The sequence below is a fragment of the Mirounga angustirostris genome, unplaced genomic scaffold (assembly GCF_029215605.1).
Source record: "Mirounga angustirostris isolate CCGP_5_RB_7025 unplaced genomic scaffold, mMirAng1.0.hap1 SCAF_2, whole genome shotgun sequence".
NCBI lineage: Eukaryota > Metazoa > Chordata > Mammalia > Carnivora > Phocidae > Mirounga > Mirounga angustirostris.
In genome coordinates this window covers 134,167,841-134,191,952 of record NW_026991710.1, presented here as the reverse complement: position 1 = coordinate 134,191,952, position 24,112 = coordinate 134,167,841, and the positions used below count along the sequence as shown (strand labels likewise).

General features: G+C 39.1%; 1 protein-coding gene across 1 annotated transcript in view; it reads left to right on the top strand.

Annotated features, from left to right (window-relative positions):
• The first annotated feature begins 1,540 nt into the window (after positions 1-1,540).
• The window catches only part of SPMIP2 (sperm microtubule inner protein 2), a 44,425-nt gene continuing 21,853 nt past the window's right edge, over positions 1,541-24,112 (top strand). The window contains exons 1-3 of the mRNA XM_064584034.1: positions 1,541-1,628; positions 2,812-3,044; positions 15,675-15,733. Coding sequence (XP_064440104.1) covers positions 1,541-1,628; positions 2,812-3,044; positions 15,675-15,733 — 380 coding nt within the window. The remainder of the gene's footprint in view (positions 1,629-2,811; positions 3,045-15,674; positions 15,734-24,112) is intronic.

The following is a 24,112-nucleotide window of genomic DNA, read 5'->3' as shown; positions in this document are numbered from 1 at the left end:
AGGCTGAATAACTTTTCCTGGGTCACAAAGCCAGCCTAAGACAAAGCCAGGATTTGAACCTACGGTAGTTTAGATTCAAAAACCACATCCTTAACTGTAAATCTAGAATTTCAACACAAATCAGAGCCAGCATAGAGTCTAGGATCTGGAGGATGAGGTTTGGAAGAGCAAAAATGGCTCACTTAAAACCAAACACCTGGGGCGCGGTCTCATTAAGGAAAGCACCTTTCTGTGTGTTGCTGGGTGGGCCGTGCTGTGTGGAGGTCTGGGTCTGGTAAACACTGGGCTGGCTCCGGGGCATCTGCTGTGAACGTGGGGCCTGGCTTGTGCTATGGCGTCTAGCTGCCTCTGTCTCTTAAGGCAGATGCCTGAGTCCATTATGTGCCCGGGGCAGGGTCTTCCCGGGAATCTCCTGTGCCGTGAATATCGCGTCACACTATTTCTAAAGCACAGATGAGACAGGAGTTTAGAAAAATCCAGTGACTTGACTAAAGCCACAGAGAACCCTGATTGGAGCCCCTGCCCATCCCATAGCCCCTTAAACATACTCTTGGTTTGCAGAGTATGTGTACCTTCAGCTACTAAGTGCTTTTGATTCTGCTGTCAAGTCGTGGCTCTTTTTAAAAATGAATTGCAGTCCACAGAGTGACTAAGGAACTAACTACAGATATATATCTTCTCTTGCATCTGTAGTAGCATGTGGTGATGACAAAATTTTAGTGATAACTGAAACATTACACAGAGGCTCCGTATTTCCCCAAATCCATTGGTATCTGCAGAATGTGTAAACAGGGCCCAGTGGGGAGGAAAGATGCATGTTTAAACAAGTTTGGGAAACACTGAGTTACCTAATTGTAAACAGGTTTATTTACCATAGGAATTCTCAGAGCTTTTAATATGCTTTCATATGCTGTGAATATCTAAAAGGCAAAGGTAGCAAGCCGTGTTCCCAGATGTGTTTTTGACTATAAGGCACCCCTGCCTCCCACATATATATCTTCATGGTACACTCATGGGAGCAGCATTTGATGAAACATTTGGGAAAACACTGGCCTGCACATACACTGAAATTTCAACAAGACTAACCACAGTTCTGTATTTCATTGCGTACAGAGGACCCTGCAAAAATTCCTTATGACAGGAATTTTGTAGGTAAGACTTCAACCCCTGTCACATTGAGGGAAGAAAAACCCAGTTTTTCATGCTCTGGCCATTCTCTTCTTTACCAAAGTCATTATACCTGAGGGAAAACCTGACATGAATAAATTGGAAGCCCCAATGTATTCATCAAGGGAAATTAGCCACAGTGAATACTCAGTGCATCATGGGGAGTGATGATGATTAGGAAGCTGTGAAAACATCTGCCCAAATCATGTGTCTGAAGAGCAATTTCTTATGTCCCCCACTTCCTGGGAAAGCTTAGACGACTTTTCTAAGCACGGACTTGTTAGCACATTGACCATTTTGCTGGTGTACCTGGTCAAAGCCCTGGCCCATTTGTGTGCTCTGCAAACACTGAGCTCCCTGGGCGGAGAGCCGGATGAAAGGAGCTCCAGCGCCAGGAGGCACTCGGGTGACATCACGACCACAGCACAGCTTCTGCCTCCAATGTCTCTGGTCAACTTCTGGTAATGAGAATGAAGTTTCTTCTTTGCATCCCTAACCTGGCCATACAGTCTGGCAGCTATGCTGGTTCTGGGACTTCTGAGACTCTTCCTGGCCAGCAGCTCACTTTCTACTTTAAATCAGTACCATTCTTCCCATAGATCTTTGCTCCCCTTTACCTTTCACATCCTCACCTTTCAATACCAGGTTTATTTCAGTGATCCTTTCCCAGACCTTCTCCTATGTTTGCTTGTTTTACCCACTTCCACAATTCATGGATTCCTTTTTGTTCATTGTCTTACATTTAAAATACTGATATTTATTAAATACTCCTGCCTTTGGTCATCATCTGTTATAAGCTGTCCTTCTCATCTGAGAGCCTCCATTTTCCAGTTGCTTCTGATACATTTGGGAAATTTCCTAATTCTCATTTCAGGATTTTATCTGTCTACATCAAACACCCCAATGTCTGAAAGCCCACATCCGACAAGTGTGGCACGAGTGAGGGTTTTTAGTGTCTAAGACATGTCTGTATTAAGTTGGTTCTAAACAGAGCAGTAGAGTGGGGGACAATTAAGAGCCCAACCTGTGAGACAGCTGGTCTGGTAACGTGACTCTAGAAGAGTAACCAGTCTTTCTGTGCCTCATTTCCCCACCTATAAACTGGAGAAGACAGTATTACGTATCTCATGGTTATAAGGATTAACTGAACTAATATATCTAAAAGGCTTACAATAGCACCTAGAACCTGGTCAATGCCATATAATCATTAGCTATTACTAGTTTCACCATTTAAAAGACAACAGCATTTTAGAATAAAGTGTAGAGTTGTTTTTGTTTTTGTTTTTGTTTTAAAGATTTTATTTATTTATTTATTTGAGACAGAGAGCATGAGAGGGAGGAGGGTCAGAGGGAGAAGCAGACTCCCTGCCGAGCAGGGAGCCCGATGCGGGACTCGATCCCGGGACTCCAGGATCATGACCTGAGCCGAAGGCAGTCGCTTAACCAACTGAGCCACCCAGGCGCCCTTGTTTTTGTTTTTTAAGTAGGCTCCACGCCCAGCATGGAGCCCAGTGTGGGGCTCGAACTCAGGACCCTGAGATCAAGACCTCAGCTGAGATCAAGAGTCAGACACTTAACCGACTAAGCCACCCGGGTGCCCCAAGTGTAGAGTTTTTTAAAAGTCTTTCTTTCTGTCTTTTTAAGGCCCAGATTATATAAAAGATCATCTAACTAAAGTTCATCAGCACACTTCCTATATAGGAGAAAAACTCCCAGCATTGGAAAAGACTGGAGATCTCAGATATTTATGGAGGCCTGCCCCAAACAGAAGCTTACCAGCAAAATATAAATATGAGTATGTGGGTGAAGTTGGTTGGGGAATACCAGAGTATGATTTTATCAACCAAACAAGGCTTCAGACTGGCTTTCAGATCAAGGTATTTCTCTTAAATACGCTCTTCATAGCATATTGTTTCTGATTTGAATCCTTTCTGAGTATGCTTCCCTAAGAAATGTCATGTTCTTAATTTGTCATTGAGAAGTAATGGGATTTGAGTTTTGCGGAAAAATGTGTGAATAAATGGACTTGCTATGATTCCCTTTTCATCCCTTCAATACGTGAGAGGAGAGGTGTGAAGAGAAGGAAGCCACGCATAATCCAAAAGCATTTGTGTTTGGCTTTGGAATGCATTCAGATTCACATTTATGCTGCGACATTCACACATTCTTCCCCCATCCTAGCACTGCATTCTGAGTGGGTGGTATAAAAGAAGCCTGTACTGGACATCATCCACAAGCCGAAATAGAGAGTTCCAGATCTTTAAAATGCACTGTGTTGATAATGCCTTTGTATCAAATAAGTCAGGGTAATTAGCCAAAGGGTTCTTAGAAACCTTGTCTTGGTTCCTTTGGGTAATGTGTATGGAGGCATGAGCCCAGTCTCCTCTGAAACAAAAGAGAGCCCAGGTGATTTTAGAAGTAAAATCTGAGAATTCAGACTTTTTTTTTCCAGGCAGGCTTTTGCATTATCTGAAAATTGAACATGTACCAATCATGAAATAATTGGATTTCCTCAAATGTTTAAGAAAATATAGTACAGCGTCATACGGTAAAGGTTAACAAAAGAAAAAACCTTTTTGCGGTGCAACCTAAGGCAGTGGGAGAGAGTGCTTGGGGGCTCAGTCTTTGAGGTCAGACAGAGCCGGATTCAAATCCTGACTCTGAGTTAGGTTTTGCTCTGTGACCCTAAGCTAGAGAGTTCACCTCTCTGGGTCCCTGATCGCTTCTGTTCCACATGACAGTGCGTAGAGTGCCCACGTCACAAGATCACCGAATTCCTATACTGGTTCTGTCCACCTACTTGCTGTGAGTGGCCTTGGGCAAGTTCCGTAACCTCTGTTCTTTGGTTTCTTCATGATGAGTCTTAGTATTTACCTTACAGGGCTGTTGTAAACAGTAAGCAAGTTAACAGTTGTAGAGGGCTGGGAACCATGCCTGGCACATAGCAAGCACTCTATGCATTTAATATTATTTTTGTTATGTGGTGAGGATTAAATATGAGACCACAAGGAACACATGAGGTCTGATGCCTGGCACGTGGTTGACATGCACGTGTCAGCTCTTAGTACCATGGCTGTTGTACTTAATGTTACTCAGGATCATTTAATGGAACAGATGCTCAGGTACTTAAACTGTGTCCTAGTCCATGTAAGCAAGAAAGATGAAGACCAGAAATCTGATGAAATATCAAAACTGGCCACCAGCAAGAAGACTACAGTCCAAGCGAGGTGGCTGGTTTGAACAGAGTCCATAACTTTTGTTGCCTTTTTGCTTCTCTGTCGGCCCATCTTGAGTGTGTATAGCTTCTCTTCCTTCTTTATCTTTAAATTAAGAACACGTTTGCCTATTCCTTGGACTTTGAAACAAGCTGTGAATCCAAAAGAGATATCAGCCACAAGCTAGCCTTCCAGGAAGAAATTTATTCTGTTTCTTCCATTCATATTTCCCAGACGGCTTTAAATCACTACTCTGTTCGGTAGCGCTCTCTTCTCAACCCCTGGGGGACAGAGTCTGAACCACACAGTGATTTTTTCTCCCCTGGCTTGTGGCACACTCAGAAGCTGGTCTTGTTTGGCATAAGCTGTGAAAGCCGTTGCCTATCCTCTGTGCACCTTCTTGGTCCTGGGCTTTTGACAGTAATTGTTTCCAAAGCGGTGCCTATCTCATCACAATCTTAATACCTTATAGGATTCCTTGGACTCAGAACTTTATAATGAGAACGACAAGATTCACTGAGAATGACTGTACATTTGACCCTTGAACAATGAAGGGGTTAGGCGTGCTGACCCAACAGCTGAAAATCTGCATGTAACTTTTGACTCTGCCAAAATTTAATTACTAATACCTACTGTCAACCAGAAGCCTATGGATAATATAAAACAGTTGATGATGATGATTATGACATTTTGAATATGGACAATGTACTGTATTCTTAAAATAAACTAAAAAAAGACAATGTTATTAAGAAAATCATAAGGAAGAGAAAATACATTTACAGAACTGTACTGAGTTGTCAAAAAAGTTCCGCATAAAAGTAGACTTGCACAGTTCAAACACATGTTGTCCAAGGGTCAACTGCACATATTAGTGAATAACCATCTATAATTTATCCACCGGTTAAGGCCTAGACTTTGTCATCAAGGCTCCTGATCTTCCCCTCTGCACCCTGGCCTGGCTCCCTCTCTCCATTTAAGGCAATATTCGTTTTTGAGTCTAGCCTCAGACTTAGATTCCTTACCAACCCAGTGTTTCAGGCAGTTACTTCTGATCCATATGACTTGGCGTGAATTGACATTTAAGCTGATACAAACACACACACTCCATGCGTAAAAATGAGCTCTTAATTACAAAAGATATATAAGAGTCCGTGGCATTAACTCACACCCCTCCTCACCAGGGAGCTGGTTAATTCCTTAGTTTGATGTAACTTAGGGAAATGGGGAGATGTCTCAATATACTTCCTGTTCTTTCTCTGGTGCCTTGTCTCTAGTACACCCTTTCTACATCCCTCCACCATCCTTGTCCATAACAACCCCAAGGAAGATGGCACTTTGTTTCAGCCTAACTTCAGAGACTCCTCAGTGTCTCTCACTGCAGTTGCTCAGAACTATGATTTTAAGCACAAACCTTCATCTAGTGGGTTTTTATAGCCTGAACAGCTACCCTTTCTAGTCCACCGCTCCAAGTTTGTATAAGACTGGCAGCTAAGGGTGCTCAGGCACCTCCATTAGACTCTTGGCAAAATGCCTGGGGCAGCTGCTTCCTACCTGGGAATGGTCTCTCCTATTTGGGGCACTAGGAAGGGTTTTATAGATCATCGGCATTTTGGTAGAAAGATAATAACTTCCAGACTGACACGTGAAAAATGTCCCCACATCATAGAGGTCAGTAAAAATCACAATATCAGGTTTCTTTTCTGGATCTTTTTATGTTCAGCTATTTCCTACTCCGCTTATATGGGCTGCAATATCATCATAGTACGTGTGTATATAAACCAGTAAAAATCATTGCTTTTGTTATTATCTCAGATTTAAGAGCAGTACATTCTTCGTCTTCTTCTTTTAAAAAATGGACTTAGTCTCTGCCAAACTATATGTGCTGTTTCTACAAGAATATATGAAGACCGGGCAACCCTCTCAGGACTTCTCCCTCTTCGGGAGCTTTGTACTATCACTTTATTATTGCTCAATAAATTTAGCTTTGCTGCTCACCAAAAAAAGAATATATGAAGACCATTGAAACAATTTTGGTTTCAACCCCATGCTAAACTGAGGGGCATTTCTAACTCCTTCTTAGCTGGGCATGTCTCCCCTCCCCCTCATTCTCTCTTTAACCCAAACCTCAATAGTATCAGCTGGCTTCCTGGTGCCATTTTCTGGTCCTGCACTCTGACCTCATGACCAGATGATTTAAGTCATCTGGTTTTCCTACAGAAACAATGTTATAGGACTCAATGACTAATTCTTCTTAGGTGTGATCCCAAAGACAATATTAAACCAATTAATCATAACATATATTACAACCAATATGTCATGTAGTATAACAACTTGAAAATCTATAGAAAGTAATAAAGAGAATTTTATGGGAACCCATCAATATATTTTTATGTGATACAGTATAGTATAATAAAAAGTAAAATCTTCAAGACTTTGAAATTTCTGCCTTATTTGTAAATGCCACAAATTCCAGGGTTATGAAATGCAGAGGTCTGGGTGCCTGGGTGGCTCGGTTGTTCATGATCCCAGGGTCCTGGAATCGAGTCCCGCATCGGGCTCCCCCTGCTCAGCAGGGAGCCTGCTTCTCCCTCTCTCTCTGCCTGCCACTCCCCCTGCTTGTGCTCTCTCTCTGTCAAATAAATAAATAAAATAAAAAGAAATTTTCTTTATTAAAAAAAAAAAAAGAAATGCAGAGGTCTTCCCTGTGATGGTTTTAGGGATATTTGAACAGACTTTTGATGAGACATTGAGTTTCTTGATGGCTATTAATAAACCAATCCAGGTTTAGTTGCTTCATTAGACATTTTTTCTCTCTGTGAATTTATTTAAAGAAAGCAAACGTAAAAAGACCTTGAGTATCTACTGTGTGAGGAAGTTCCTGTAATTATTTCTGCTTTACAGTTAAGGAAACTGGAGGTGTGGATGGGTGGGTTGCTTGTCTGAGGCTGTGTCACTAGTAAATGGTAGAGCTGGGATTTCAACCCAGGCTTGGATTCAAGGGCTTAGTGGGAGTACAGCATGTGTGAGATGAAAAGATCGAAAACGGTCAGAACCTCCGACTAGGAGCCACCATGTGACGTGCACGTCTGCATGATCATTGTTTTGTGAGGCAGGGTCTGGCTTGGGTCAGTCCCAACTGCCTTCTCTTACAGAGTGTGCATCAGTTCCTCAGGGTTCTCTCACTTTTCTCCCAGCCTTCCGTTCTGCTTCATTGGCACCCCAGAGACTTCATTTACGCTATTAAAATGAATTATGAGTAGCTATCACCCACATAGTTGATATAGTGAGAAATAGCTTGGTACTAGTTATTTTTGAATTTTATATTTAATAAGCACTTTACAGTGCTTCAAAACATATCATCAAACACAATCTTCAGCATTATGGAAAGAAAGAAGACACTGAGGTCTTAGTGAACCTCCCCTTCTTTTCTGTGTGTCCCAGCACAACCCCGTGCGTTCTTCCAAACGATCCACCCTCACACAACAGTGTCCTAGAAAATCTGCAAATTCACCTGGGGAAAAGGATTGCCAGTGTGGAGGTGATCAATAGGTTGACCACCAATCACATATTTCAGAATTTCTGAGTGTTTCTTATTTACCTCTGGGTTTACTTGGGAAAATCCCATACAGTCTCATTAGAATTCCTAGCATTTCACATTCCTAATCTCCAGATTTTTTTTTAAGATTTTATTTATTTGACAGAGAGAGACAGTGAGAGAGGGAACACAAGCAGGGGGAGTGGGAGAGGGAGAAGCAGGCTCCCCGCCGAGCAGGGAGCCCGATGCAGGGCTCGATCCCAGGACCTTGGGATCATGACCTGAGCCGAAGGCAGTCGCTTAACTGACTGAGCCACACAGCACCCCAGATGTTATTATCAATATAGAAGACTTTAAAAAGATAATAAAGCTCCTTTTATCAACCAAGTTATAAAAGCAAAACAGAAAATAGCTTTTCTAAAATTAGGTACCTCTTTGCATTGCTGCTGTTCTTCCCCAGCTGGGCATGTGTTTAGCTCTCACTTTATATTTCTTAGAGTTATTTGCATCCTAACAGTTTGTGGTTTAATATAAAAATAATTACATTAGCACCTTTCATCCTTAAGTGCTGAATAAAGTCATGCATTTTCTGATGCCACAGGAAGCCTTCCGTAAGGGAGTGCCACATGCTGACCATCTGTGAGGGAGGAGAAACACTGGTGAGGGAGGCCAAATAACCCTCCCTCTTCTCCAAAATAATATATTAACACCATTAACCTCCTGATACAGAGATGTTATATTTTCCCCATTTTACAAAACGGGGCTTTCTAGGATGCCTCAGATAAACTGAAGGAAATAATTTCCTTATAAAATCTTACTTGTGGCTGAACTTCTGGAAAATAGATTTTATGTCTGAAGTTTCCATTCTCTAACAGACCATGAAAACAACAACGGAGGCATGTATCACTGCTTTGCATTCTGTATTGTGTTCAGAGCAGTTCTGTGAAGAATAACAGGTTTGGGACGGGAAGCGTCTGTGTGGGCAGCTAGGGACACTGCCGCGCCACATTTTACCGGGCAGCCCAGCCCCACTGTGACCTGACGCCCTGAGCAAACACGGCTTTCTCTCTCTTGGTCAGGTGACTTTATAGAGACCACTGGCAAATTGGGGAAAAAAAAAAAAATCTTAATTTTCACATCTTTTGTTAGGATGTGGAAATGTGAAAAAAAGAAAGAAAGAAAAGAAACTCTGTAATTTAGAGCCTAGGGGGTGATTTTATTCCTTAATTAAGGAACGCTTAAAATAGGCCATGGTGGTTACTAACTTTTGCAGGGCTTGACATAACATCTTGAGTATGTGTCTAATGGTAAACATCACTTTTTTTTTTAAATCACACTACCTAAAGTTAGTAATTAAGCATATGCCATCAGTTTTCAACAAATATTATTTGATGATAGGGAAATACAAAACTAAGAAAAGACTGTGTAAATTAGAACGGATTCTAGTAAACCTGTGGTTTAACTCCATAGCCAAGCTCCAGAGAATTGTGAAATTTGCATGTGATCTAATACCCCCAGCATAGGTGGCTAAAATACCAGGACATCTGTTTTCTAAATCTGGCATTCAGGGACACCTGGGTGGTTCATTCGGTTAAGCGTCTGACTGTTGATTTCGGCTCAGGTCATGACCTCAGTGTCGTGAGATTGAGCCCTGCGTTGTGCTCTGCTCTCTGCGCTGGGCGTGGAGCCTGCTTAGGATTCTCTCTCCTCTTCGCCCTCTGCCCCTCCCCCCTTTAAAAAAAATCTGGCATTTATCTTGGCTTTTGAAGATCTTTGGGAAAAATTCGAAAATTACTATAAATTTAGGATTATAGTTTTCCCTACTATTCAGGTGCAACACTCCCAGAGTACTTCATTGGTATTGACAAAAATGCATAGAATGCATAGTAAACAAGACTAGCAATCTGGAGTAATCTATTTTTTCCCCAGGATTAAACCTAGGATATCAAGAAATCTTAACTGAGCAAAGTGAAGATGATTCATTAAATATAGAGGGTTCCTGCTATGTGGTCCCAGCTACATCCTTGAGTAGAAATATAACAGAACTAAAAGTAGGTGTTGTTAGGAATCCGTGTAAGCTCCCTCAGCTGTTGGGAGAAGAACTCATAGCAAAGTGTCTTTGTGTTGTTGGTGTTGTTGTGAAGTTTTTAGTGTGACTCCTGTCAGCAATTGGACTGCACAAACCCAGCCACATTTTATTTTTTTATTTTATTAAAATTATATATTTGGATATTTACTCATATGTTTTTTAATTTAAATTCAATTTAAATAACATATAGTGTATTATTAGTTTCAGGGGTAGAATTTAGTGATTCATCAGTTGCATATAACACCCAGTGCTCATTACTGCCCTCCTTAATGCCCATCACCCAATTACCTCATCCCCCTCATCCTCCTCCCCTCCAGCAACCCTCAGTTTGTTTCCTATAGTTAAGAGTCTCTATTGTTTGTCTCCCTCTCTGTTTTCACCTTATTTTATTTTTCCTTCCCTTCCCGTATATTCATCTGTTTTGTTTCTTAAATTCCACATACGAGTGAAATCATACGGTATTTGTCTTTCTCTGATTAAATTATTCTGCTTAGCATAATACCCTCTAGTTCCATCCGTATTGTTGCAAATGGCAAGATTTCATTCTTTTTGATGGCTGAGTGATATTCCACTGTGTGTGTATGTGTGTGTGTGTGTGTGTGTGTATCCTCTTCTTTATCCATTCATCTGTCAAGGGACATCAGGGCTCTTTCCCTAGTTTGGCTATTGCGAACATTGCTGCTATAAACGTTGGGGTGCACGTGCCACATTTTAAATGGTTTTAAGCAAGGTCTGAGATCTCTTTCATTTAACTTTGTACTGACAACATCAACACCACTTCCCTACTGCTTAGCATGGTGTAGATGGTTATCAATAAGTAATGGGAGATGGGCGTGGAGATGGCTTCACTTCTCAATGCAGTGTCTTTGTGCAGAGACCAAGTTGCAGAAGGGAAGAAATGAAGTTTTAAGTGTGCATTAGACTGAGAATTGTTGTACTCCTAGCTTATTCCATAGGCATTTGAAAACTATCTACCAACCTTTTTTTTTTTTTTTTTTACTGAGACTTAGTTATACTGTAATGTTCTTACAGCCTGAGCTGCCACCCCTCATGTAATTCTGTGTTGTAAAGCTAATTGGACAATTAACTCGGGAGAAGCACACTTTTTAACCTTTGAATTAACAACAGTGCCAACATATTAGAAAACTCCAATGGTGAGAACACTTGCAAAACACATACTTGATTCTATTTCAGAAACTGTGCCCTGAGCACAAACAGAGACTTGGGAAGCTCTTGTGTAGCTTCTCTGCAGCCCCAATAGTTGACTCTGTGCAGATCTCAGACCCTGGATCATTAACCCACTCTGGATAAAGGGCTGATAGTAGAATGATTACTCATCACAAATCCTAACGATTCCCAACAGAACAAGTTCTAGTCTTGCTTTAAAAGAAAATCCTTGGGTATCTTGAATAGAGAATGAATAAGGAGAACATTTATTGTCTTGGAGAAGTATGGGGAGAAAATAACAGATATTTGCCTTCTCTATGAGAATAAATGGGGCAACTAACATTCATAATGCTTTTCAGGGCAAATCTATGTTTGTGGTCTTAGTGAAAAACTGAATGTGACTTTATAAGTGAAAGTAGCCAGTTGAAGAACTTTTCATTTCCCCCTTTTTCTCCCTTTGCATGTTAGGCTGCCTATTTTTTATAATGTCTCAGTTTTCCCATCTGTAAAATGGGGATTGTATTAGTTTTCTATTGGGCATAGCAAATTACCACAAATTTAGCAGCTTAAAATAGCACCCATTTATTTGTTCACAGTTCTGTAGGTGAGAGGTCCCAGAAGACATGGCTGGGTTCTCTGCTTGGATCTCAGAACGCTGAAATCAAGGTGTCTGCTGGAGCTGCAATCTCATCTGAGGCTTGCTGTCTTTTCTGAGTTCATGTGGTTGTGGCAGATTTCAGTTCCTTGTGGTTGTAGGATTGAGGTCCCACCTCTTTGCTGGCTCTTAGTGGTGGGCCCTTCTCAGCATCTAGAAGCTGCCCACATTCCTTACCATGTAGCCCCCCTCCATCTTCAAGACCAGCACACAGAGTGCCTGGGTGGCTCAGCTGGTTAAGCCACTGCCTTCAGCTCAGGTCGTGAACCTGGAGTCTCGGGATCAAGTCCCACATTGGGCTCCCTGCTCAGTGGGGAGTATGCTTCTCCCTCTGACCCTCTCCCCTCTCATGCTCTTTCTCTCTCAGATAAATAAATAAAATCTAAAAAAAAAAAAAAAAGCACAGAGAGTCTCCCCCATATCAAATGCCTCTCACACCTCAAATCCCCTTTGCCAGGAAGAGCCTAGATCCTTTTAAGAGCTCACCTGATTAAGGAAGGCCCACTGAGGATAATCTCCCTTTCTTAAATTCAACTGAATTAGGGTCTTAATTACAGCTGTAAAATCCCTTCACAACAGTAATTAGATCAGTATTTGGTGGAATATCTAGGAGAAGGTGTATACACCAAGGGATGAGAATAGTGGGGGTCATCTTAGAATTCTGCCTAGCGTAGGGATAATAATAATAATGATAATAATAATAAGGGGCTCCTGGGTGGCTCAGTTGGTTGAGTGACTGCCTTCGGCTCAGGTCATGATCCTGGAGTCCCGGGTTCGAGTCCCGCATCGGGCTCCCTGCTCAGCGGGGGGCCTGCTTCTCCCTCTGATCCTCTTCCTTCTTGTGCTGTCTCTCATTCTCTTTCTCAAATAAATAAATAAAATCTTTAAAAAAAAATAACAATAATATCTTAGAGTATTGTTAAATGGATTAAGTGAGATACGTGTGTTAAGCTCTTATCATAGTATCTAGGATAATGTCTCAATAAATGGGATCCAGTATCACTAGTGTTTATATATACTGTATTGTCTTTCCTGCATGGATTTTTGAATTATATTATTATAAGCACATTAGAAACATGATGGAATATGTTGCTCATTATTTGGATACTGCCCAGAAAACAGCGATGCTGGGGCCATAGTCAACAAACTCATAAAACCCAATGTTTAATCTATTTGCTGAAAGGTGATTTATTAATTCAAATTATTTAAAAACACTGCAGTTAAAAAAAAAGAGATAGCAGGATATAATTTATGTTGGAACTCAAGCCTGTATATAATGTAGCAGAAAATTAAGTATGGGTCTCTGCATTGTTCATTTTTTGCATTTTAATACAAAAAAATGCATCACAGAATCCATGCCTTAAATACTGACATTTTTCAGAAAGAATTGTTTTGTTTCTACTCATGCTCTGAATATAAAATGAATACTTCAAATGCACCATTCATACAAAGGCCTTTATGCCCCTTTCTCCCTTCAATAGTTCCAGTCTAGAAAGGGCAACATTATGCAATTCGGTGATCCAGCTACAACAATGAGAATGCTTCTCATAGGCTGTGGGAAGAAAGACACCTAAGGGGTTAACAGTAATATTTTGCAAATTGAGGCAAGTGAAGAAAAAATACATTAGCATAAGAAAAGGTAGCCTTAGGGAATTTTCCACTCAAATGTTTGGTACTAAGAGCTCTATGTTACCAAGGAGGAGGATAGAGAAGAGAAACCCTAGTGTCTATGCATTCTTGAAATGCATTGCCATTGTATTCATTCTACTGGTAAGAAAGACCTCATAGTTACAGAGATGGAAAATAGTTCTTTCTAGTTAAATAAATAAATAAATAAATAAATAAATATTGGCTATATTAAGAAAAGCATGTTGACTCACGTACAGTAAAAAAGCAAGAGGATTCCTCAACGATCAGTCCCAAAAAGATTTCTTAAGTATGTCAGGACTAGACTAGAAGTGGTTTGAGATTAAAAGTGAAAGTATTAAGCAACGATTTCCGTTGTTAACTAGAATGGGTCTCAAATGTCTGCAATTAACTCAGATTGAACAGGTTTTAACACATTTCAGAAATTGTATCTAATTCACAGTACCTGAATGTAGTTAGCAGATATTTCCGTTTTAGTAATGCCTAGACTTCTTTAAAGATTACTTAATAGGAAATACCCACTTTTGAGTTATGATTATTTGTGCTAGTTAAAACATTCAAAGTAACTGATATCCTTAAGACAGAGACTGTACTAATCTGTTGTTACCTGTTTCTATGAAGATGCTGAGTTAGGTTTGGTTCAGTCTTTTCTTTACTCTTATGAACTGACCAATAAAAAAAAAAAAGATCTTTTTGATTTTGAATTTCATTAGATTTAACACCACAGGCAGCATGATTATCCAAATAAACTGTGATGGATTTCATTAATAAATTGACAGCTTGTTTTAGGTAAATTTTTAAAGATATTATACACTGATAAGTAAAGGACAAAAGGGGGGGTAGCAAAAGAATCTGTTGCTTGTTTCTAATAAAAGTCTTTCCAGATTAAGACAATGCAATATTTGAGTTTTAAAAACGGGAACAAAGATCAAAGAAGATTGTCCAATTCCTGGAAAATTTGTCAAAATGCTGATAACAAAATTATTTATAAGTCAGTTGATACGGTCAATTTTTCGGGAATCACAGGTCAGAAATAACTGAGAAAGTTATACCATTATCTATACAGATTACTACTTTTCAAATTTTCTATGGAATAATGGGCCACCCTTGCATTTAAACCTTATTTTTCTTGACACTTCCTTTGTTTATGTATTTTATACATGAATATTAAAGAGTTAGAAGTGATCAAGGTTTCAACTTCATCTCTGAGAAGATAACAAGTAAATAGATCTTTTTTCCCAACACAAATAACTCTGAAGGACTTGATCAGGAAAGTCCTAAAGTAAAGCTTGAGGGAAAAGGAAGAAAAGGGGAGGATTAAAAAAAAAAAAGTACTCAATATTTCCTCTGATGTTGAAATTATAATACAATCTTGCTACTTTTCGAGATGTTATGAATATAGCATCCCACATCAATGTAAGTGAAAAATGCATTCCAAAACTGAAGTGAAATATTTTGATAATCCAGATCATTGTTTCCCAACCCAAGTATGGAAAATTGAGTAATGATTATAAACCAAAACCCTTTCCAATATAAATTTGACGCCTCTATTCCCATTTGCTTATTCATAAGATGTGCCATCAATTGGCTAGTTCCTGGGGTAAAGGAGCCCATATAGAAAGGTCATTTGTTCAGTGATAATAGATCATTTCAATGTACATTAGAGAGTGTGGGGATTTTTTTATGTGGGAACTGGTCCTAAGCTACAAATATTTTATCCATGTTCTAAATTATGCTTTCTGAAAGGAGTTTTCAGATCTACACTTTACCACAGGCTGTCTATAACCCAGCTCTTTCCTACATTATTGCCACCACATTTGCTAATTCTGTGAGGATAAGGTGAAATAAAAAGAGCTAGACTGTTTGAGTCTGAATAGTGGTTAAGAATGCCTGCTCATTTACAGACAGAATCATAAAAACAGAAAGGAGCTTTGAGACTATGGGCTACACTCTTCCTGCTACTAATCTCTCTCTTTTACAGAGCAGGGAAATAAAGCACACAAGATCATATTTATTTTACTTCTTGCAGTTTTATTCCTCAATTCAAGAATCAAAAGGCTATGTTCTTTTAATTGTATTTACCATCTCCTATTTAACTTCCCAGCCTGACTTCCTTTTGGACTAGGAATATAGACTGCTGGACATGTTGGTGCCAATTTACCCTGGAATTAGGTTACATTGGTTTTCTTTCTTTTACAGTGTGGAGAACTAAATCAAGCCACTATTGATAAAATAAGCCACAGATACCAAAATCCATGGTAAGCACATTTTAAATTAATTATTTAGCTAATTAATTGATGCTTTTCCTTCCTAAACTAGTAACAGCGTTATTTTGTTTTTAACTTCTGAGTATATTACCACTTTATTTCTTTTTATTTCAGATAGGTTTTTTTGTAAAATTATGAATTTTTATTCCTAATAAAAACATAAAATTTTCACGGCCTGTTAACTTTAATTAGGGGGAGGAAAGGGTCAAAGCAGGCAGAGAGTAAGCAACTGTGAGAATATAGCGGAGAAAAAAAGAGCCAGCATGCAGCTATTCAGAACAGCAACTGGATGAGTAAGGTAGAATTAACACATAAATAATTCTTTCTGTGAAATAGCAACAATATACTTTTTTTTTTGGTTTAAAAAAACCCTCACTTCATGCTGTTGGCCTAGAAACCCTCATCATGGGTAACCTGGGTTAATAAACGTAATCTTACTGAAGTCACATGATGACTTGAATTTGTGCTATCTTAAGGCAACCTAAATCAAACATGTCTTACCTCAAGGTATGTTAAATACGGGAAAAGAGCAAAACCTAGGCTTATCACCTATAATTCAGATTCCTAAGAGGGAAGGGATCAATCAGCATCGCTCTTACAAAACTACAGATTCAATATGTCTTTGTTATCCTTGGATTTTTGGAGGTGAGAGTTTCTGGAGCCTATTTCACTCATTTTTATTTGTTGAAGGACACAGCTATGATGATGTGCAAAATTAATGAATTCCAGTCTCCTTCTGCTCTACCACAACATAAGCTGCCCCAAAAAGAGAAAAGCCCTCAAACCCCATGTCAAAAGCCTACTAGTTACCACAACAGAATCCCAGGACAACAAAAGATCTCACTGGGCAATTCCTGTAACTTACAAAGCATATCCTATGTTTAAAGCCATAGAGAAATAGTTTATTGCTTGCAAGGCACACATTCTCATTAAAATATCAACTTTGTTCAGATAACATTACAGGCATCTATATGCAAGTGCTCTATCAAAAATTTCTAAACCAGTGGCGCCTGGGTGGCTCAGTCAGTTAAGCGTCTGCCTTCGGCTCAGGTCATGGTCCCAGGGTCCTGGGATCGAGTCCCACATCGGGCTCCCTGCTCAGCGGAAGCCTGCTTCTCCCTCTCCCGCTCCCCCTGCTTGTGTTCCCTCTCCCGCTGTGTCTCTCTCTCTGTCAGATAAATAAATAAAATCTTAAAAAAAAAAATTTCTAAACCAAAGAAACCCACTAATGGTCACTGAAAATCAAAGAAACTTCCACAAACATTGGTGATATAAGTGTAAAAATTTGCTGCATTTATTTAAACATTAAACATTAGAAAGTATCTGAGAAATATTGAAGCTTTGAACACTTTCCTTGGGTGAAAGAATGTTAGCTATATTCATTTCTAGGGAATTTGATATGGATTGTGCCAGGTCAGGGCATGCAAACATTTATAAACAAAAACCTCATACGTAAGGAATTGTGGATTCAACTGGGAAATTGGAGATCAGATATATATTTGTATAAATTATAAAACCAACCTGCATATGTTAAGTGCCATGTGCATAATGAAGACAATTATAATTACAAAATGTTAACTAGAAAAGCTTAAAATTTTTTAAAAAGTATAATGATGACCCCCTAGATTTGCCTGTAGCGTCTGCCCCAGGTCCTATTTTTAACTAGTCAGATGCCAATAACTAGTCAGACGAATGCTGCCTCCCTCTTGAGACTTCAGCCACGTCCACTGTTTAAGAGCCTTGCTGCCCCAGTCTTGGGTTGGGAGGATGCTCTTGAATAAGATGCTGACTCAGACAGGCCCAGGTGTGCCCCAGCCCCTCATGTTCTCTAAGTGGGACTAAGAGCCATCTCCTTTCTGGGCAAGGTTAGAGCTTAGCCTCCCATTCAGTTTTCATGTCCTGTCCTTCTCAGTCAATGGTGTTCACTCAATAAATCTAGTACCTCCTGTGTTTGAAGCTTAGGTCGATTCTGTGGCCACAGTGGTGAACAAGACAAGCCCAACATATGCTCTTCTTGGAATTTGTATTCTAGGGGAGGAGGTAGACATTAAACAACTATATGAGTTTTAAAAAACATTATGCTGTTTCTCATGCTTTTTAATAACTTTTAAACATTACAAATATAATTCATGCTTGTGGCAACAAATCAAACAATATAGAGGTTTATTAAGAAAAAGTTAATATCATACTCTATTCCATCCAGTTCATGATAAAATATTTCATTACAAAGGATATCTAGTTAAAAGATTTTTCTAGGGACACTACTGGGACTGAGGGTCAGAGAAGTGTTCACCAAGGAGGTAATTATCAAGGTGATTTCAGAAAGGTGAGCATAAAATCATTCCTGGCAGAGCGAACAGTATGAGCAAGTCTCTAAGGTGGGAAAGAGTATCGCAGATTAGAACCAGTGGGACCAGACTATGAAAGTCAGTGAGAGGGAAGCAAGATGAGGATCAGATTTCATAGAACCTTGTAGCCAGGTTAGAGAATTTGGATTTTAACCTAAGAACAAAGTGAATTCATTGTTAGATTTAAAATAGAAAGCAATGTAAAAAAAAAAAAATAGAAAGCAACAGTATCTAATTTTTCTTAAGATTACTCTGGAATGTTGGATTGCTGTGTAGAGAAAGAATTGAAAGGTGACAGTAACAGTTGTAGGAAGATCAGGGAGGAGACTATTTTATTTTTACAGGGCCATCTTGAGTTTTGAGTGTGATTTACAAACAAGCAAAAATAAATTGTGATTATGGAGGCTGAGGGAAGGAGGAAGGACTTAGTTTTCAAGGAAACAGGCTTTAAATAAATGAAAAAAAGAAGAAGAGATGATATTTGCTGTTATTATGGGGAATAAGAATGTATTAGGCAATCTGATGGAGCGGATTTTAACATCATCTTAATTTTACAAGCAAAGAAATTGAATTTCAGAGGTTCAGTTACATGACCAAGGGTCACAGCAATAATATTTCAGCCAAGTTGACCAATCCTATTGATCTAGGCTGTGATTTGGGCTTGGACATTTTAAAAAGGCTCTGTGAGTGATTCTGATGTGCAGCCAGGGTTGAAAACTACTACTGAAGCTTGAAGAAAGAAGGGAACTGAGCCTTGGGATGTGCCCACACTGAGGACAAGATGAATGAGAGCCACAGAAGGAGAAAGGAGCCTTAGAGGAAGGGCCCCTGAGACAATAGAAGGCCATAAAGCCAGGGAAGAATTTTGAACAGAAGTGTTTAATACAAGGAAATGGAAATCCAAGAAAACAACAACAGACAAATATTTGGAAGTTATTAGTCATCTCAGAAAAAGCACTGGAGGAAGAGTAGGATGATTTGAGTCAATACAACTAGCACTGAAGAATTTTTGTCCAAAAAAAAAAAAAAAGAATTTTTGCCTGCTGACATAATGGAGGTGAGTCCACTCTGTTCTGGGGACCAGAAGTCCAGTAAAGGACAATTAAAGGATTTCGTCCATTCTGAGGAATACTTTATAAACTTCGACTTTCTTGAAATCAGGATATGTTTTATAATAGCTGTTTACAAACGTAGTATACAGATGTGGCGCCTCTTTTTTTTCCTCCCATGTAAAGCTGTTATTAAATCAAGGGTGTTTTATCAATTTATTGCATCCTAAAGACTAGTAAAGATATACTTCAACAAACATGAAATGAAAACCTGCTTTGTGCCAGGTGCTCAGAATTAAAGAATTAATAAACAGGGTCCTTACTTTCAAGTAGGTCACAGAGAGATATAAACAGAAGATTACAATACAATAGACATTGATGGAGAATAATTGCAGTAACAGGGTGTGGGTTACCTCCTTTTTTTCTTCTGAATTAAAGAAAACATTCTTGGGGCCCCTGGGTGGCTCAGTTGGTTAAGCATCTGCCTTAATCCAATCAGGTCATCCATCAGGTCATGATCCCAGGGTCCTGGGATGGAACTCCGAGTAGAGCCCCACGTCGGGCTCCCTGCTCAGTGGGGAGTCTGCTTCTCCCTCAGCCCCTCCTCCTGCTCATGCTCTCTCCTGCTCTCTCGCTCACTCACTCTTGCTCTCTCTATCTCAAATAAATAAATAAAATCTTTAAAAAAGGAAAATATTCTCTTTTTAAAAAAATCTTGTTTCTCTAGATATGTAACCCAATGATTACCTCATTTTTACATGGTCTCTTCTATTTGCAATTGGGTGTTTTCCAATATATACGTACTGTATTTCTAATTTCAACAAGAAGAATAAAAAGCACAGATAGGAAACGGAAGAATAGTTTACAGTCAAATTAAAAGAGGTCATAAGAGAACACACTGAAAACAGTGAACCAGCAGGGATTTTTGTTTTAAGAAGCAAGTAAATTTATGGAAGCAGAAAAGACCCCGAATAGCCAAAGGAATGTTGAAAAAGAAAACCAAAACTGGTGGCATCACAATTCCAGACTTCAGGCTCTATTACAAAGCTGTAATCATCAAGACTGGCACAAAAACAGACACATAGATCAATGGAACACAATAGAGAACCCAAAAATGGACCCTCAACTCTATGGTCAACTAATCTTTGACAAAGCAGGAAAGAATGTCCAGTGGAAAAAAGACAGTCTCTTCAACAAATGGTGTTGGGAAAATTGGACAGCCACATGCAAAAGAATGAGACTGAACCATTCCCTTACACCATGCACAAAAATAGATTCAAAATGGATGAAAGACCTAAATGTGAGACAGGAATCCATCAAAATCCTAGAGAACACAAGCAGCAACCTCTTTGACCTCGGCTGCAGCAACTTCTGGCTAAACACATCTCCAAAGGCAAGGAAAAAAGGCAAAAATGAACTATTGGGACTTCATCAAGATAAAAAGCTTTTGCACAGCAAAGGAAACAGCTGACAAAACCAAAAGAGGACAGACAGAATGGGAGAAGATATTTGCAAATGACCTATCAGATAAAGGGCTAGTATCCAAGATCTATAAAGAACTTATCAAACTCAACACCCAAAGAACAAATAATCCAATCAAGAAATGGGCAGAGGCATGGACAGACATTTCTCCAAAGAAGACATCCAAGTGGCCAACAGACACATGAAAAAATGCTCAACATCACTTGGCATCATGGAAGTACAAATCAAAACCACAATGAGATACCACCTCACACCAGTTAGAATGGTTTAAATTAACAAGTCAGGAAATGAAGACATTGGCGAGGATGCAGAGAAAGGGGAACCTTCCTACACTGTTGGTAGGAATGCAAGCTGGTGCAGCCACTCTGGAAAACAGTATGGAGGTTCCTCAGAAAGTTGAAAATAGACCTACCCTACAACCCAGCAATTGCACTACTGGGTATTTACCCCAAAGATACAAATGTAGGGATCTGAAGGGGCACCTGCACCCCAATGTTTATAGCAGCAATGTCCACAATAGCCAAACTATGGAAAGAGCCAGATGTCCATCAACAGATGAATGGATAAAGAAGATGTGGTATATATATACAATGGAATACTACTTAGCCATCAAAAAAAAAAGAAATCTTGCCATTTGCAATGACATGGATGGAACTAGAGGGCATTATGCTAAGTGTAATAAGTCAATCAGAGAAAGACAATTATCATATGATCTCACTGATACGTGGAATTTAAGAAACAAAACAGGATCATCAGGGGAAGAGAGGAAAAAAATGAAACAAGACGAAACCAGAGAGGGAGACAAACCATAATCATAAGAAACAAACTGAGGGTTGCTGGAGAGGAGAGGGGTGGGGGGATGGGGTAATTGGGTGATGGGCATTAAGAAGGGCATTTGATGTAATGAGCACTGGGATTATATAAGATATTATATTATATAATATATAATATTATATGATATATGTATATTATACACAGACCTGTACCCTGAAACAAATAATACATTATATGTTAATTAATTGGATTTAAATAAAATTTTTAAAAAAGAGGCAAGTAAATTTTATAGAAGCTGCACACCATCACTGAAGATTGTGGGGCATGGAAGTATTTTGTTTTCTTCTTCTTTTCCTTACATTTCACACAGTGCTTGACATGTATGGGCATTCAATACGTATTTGCTGAATCAGATATAAAAGACAAATCCCACTTCTTATAATGGCACAAATTGGTATAGCTCAGGCCAAAGAAGCTGGAAGAATTCAAGCCAGGAGGACCTCCTGAGAGAGACGAAATTTAAGGCAGGTTTAAAGGAACATTTTAGGAAAATCTCTGGCTGCCTACTTGGGTGGATTTTTTATCAATGCAAAGGAAAGACTTGCTGAGATGATGATATCAACAGAATTCTTCACAGGCAAATATCATTCCAGAAAGGAGCTGCTGACCTGCCCCTGATGTAATGTCATGACGAAGTTTCCTCTTTGCCAAAAGGGCCCATGATATTGGCCACTTATTTGCTAATTATAGATTTATCTTAGGAATAATGTCTTAAGGAACACTTCAAGTTCCTATGGACAGTCAATGGGGATGGAAGGCAGTTGTCAAGGAGACTGCAAATTAAGGACAAACAAACTCGAAGCCAGCCATGAAAAGAAGGGCAGCATGAGTTTGAAAGGATCGGAAGCAATGGAACCTTCTCTAACTTTTCATGTACCTGAGTCTCACAGAGACACAGCTCTTCGCAGAGTTTTGGCTCTCCCAATCGGCTTTCTTATTGTGTGCCTTTTCAGAATGACAGGATTTGTTAGCACCATCCTCAAGAGGTACGCAGCATGGCATTGTTGAAAGAGTGATGAATTGAAGATCAAGAAAGCTGGTTTTGCTAGGAATTTAACCTTCCCAATGGAATAATAAAGGAGATCACAAAGGTTTAGCTAAAAGGAAGTCCAACAGCGTTTACAGTAATACAAAGTCAGAAACAACCTAATACCTCCCAAATAGGGGATTGCAAACAGTTATAAAGCAGTATCTATCCAGTGATTAAAAGTCTGGGCTCTGGGAGCACCCGGGAGGCTCAGTCAGCTAAGCAACCAAGGCTCGAGTCCTGATTTCGGCTCAGGTCATGATCTCAGGGTCATGAGTGGAGCCTCTCCATGGGCTCTGAGCTCAGTAAGGAATCTGCTTGAGATTCTCTGCCTCTCCCTCTGCCCCACCCCGCCACTCTCCCACACACTCTCTCTCTCAAATAAATAAATAAATAAAATCTTAAAAAATAAAAAAAGCCTGGGCTCTGAGGATAGATTTCCTGAGTTCAAGTCTTAGCTTCACCACCTATTAGCTGTGACATCTTGAACAATTATTTAAATTATTTATGCCTCAATTTCCAAATTTATATGATGGTAGCAGAATCCACTCCTTGGGTTGTTGTATGGATGTGTTGTTACACACATAGCACTTAAAATCACACTTGGGGGGCTGCCTGGCCAGCTCAGTTGGTGGAGCATGCAACTCTTGATCTCAGGGTTGTGAGTTCGAGCCTCATGTTGGGTGTAGAGATTACTTAAAAATAAAATCTTAAGTATTAATTAGTTAAATTAAATTAAATTAAATTAAACAATATTTGGTACATGCTAAGTACTCAAAAAAAAAATGTGACCATGTGACTTGTCACCCAAAACAGGATACTTTCGAGAGTGAAACAGAAAGCTAATCAAATCAGTCACCTGGACAACAAACTAAAGTGAATAAATCAAGCCAATCTATTAAAAATGTTATTATTAGTTAAATAAATAAAGTACATTGAAATAATGTAGCAAATGCATTTATTAGAATTCATATTATATTTTAGCTAAAAACAATCAGTATAGAGATTTAGTATGGGATATAAATTTCATACTATGTAGTTGTATAATCTCTATACTATATAGTTTAATCTCCCAAAAGTAGAGAACAAAAAGTCCAAGAGATGGGAAAGAAAAAAAGGAAAAATATGAAAATAAGAAATCAATTAAAATTAAATTAGTTTAATATCTGACCAATAAGAGATCTAGAAAGATATCAGAGAAAACAGAAGTAAGGAAATCAATAATACAAGAAAATTTCTCAGAAGGGAATAATATGAGTTTCCAAATTGAAAGGTTCCATCAAAGCCAAAAAAACCTATCCAAAACAAAATATATCAAGTCATATATCACTGTGAAACTGCTATGGTAGGGATGAAGAGACCATCTGAAAGCCTTCAAGAGGAAAAACAGGATATATACAAATGATCTGGAATCCATAAGGTATCATACTTCTTGATAGCAATACCAAACTCTAGAAGACAATGAGGCAATGCCTTCCATGTCTGACAGAAAATTACTTTCAACCTAGAATTCTATACCCAGCCAAATAATCAAGAAGCAAGGTGGAAAAGAGACATTTTCAGGCATGTATGTACTAAAAAAAAAAAAAAAAAAAAATGCACCTCAAAGCATTTTTTCCTAGGAAGCAAC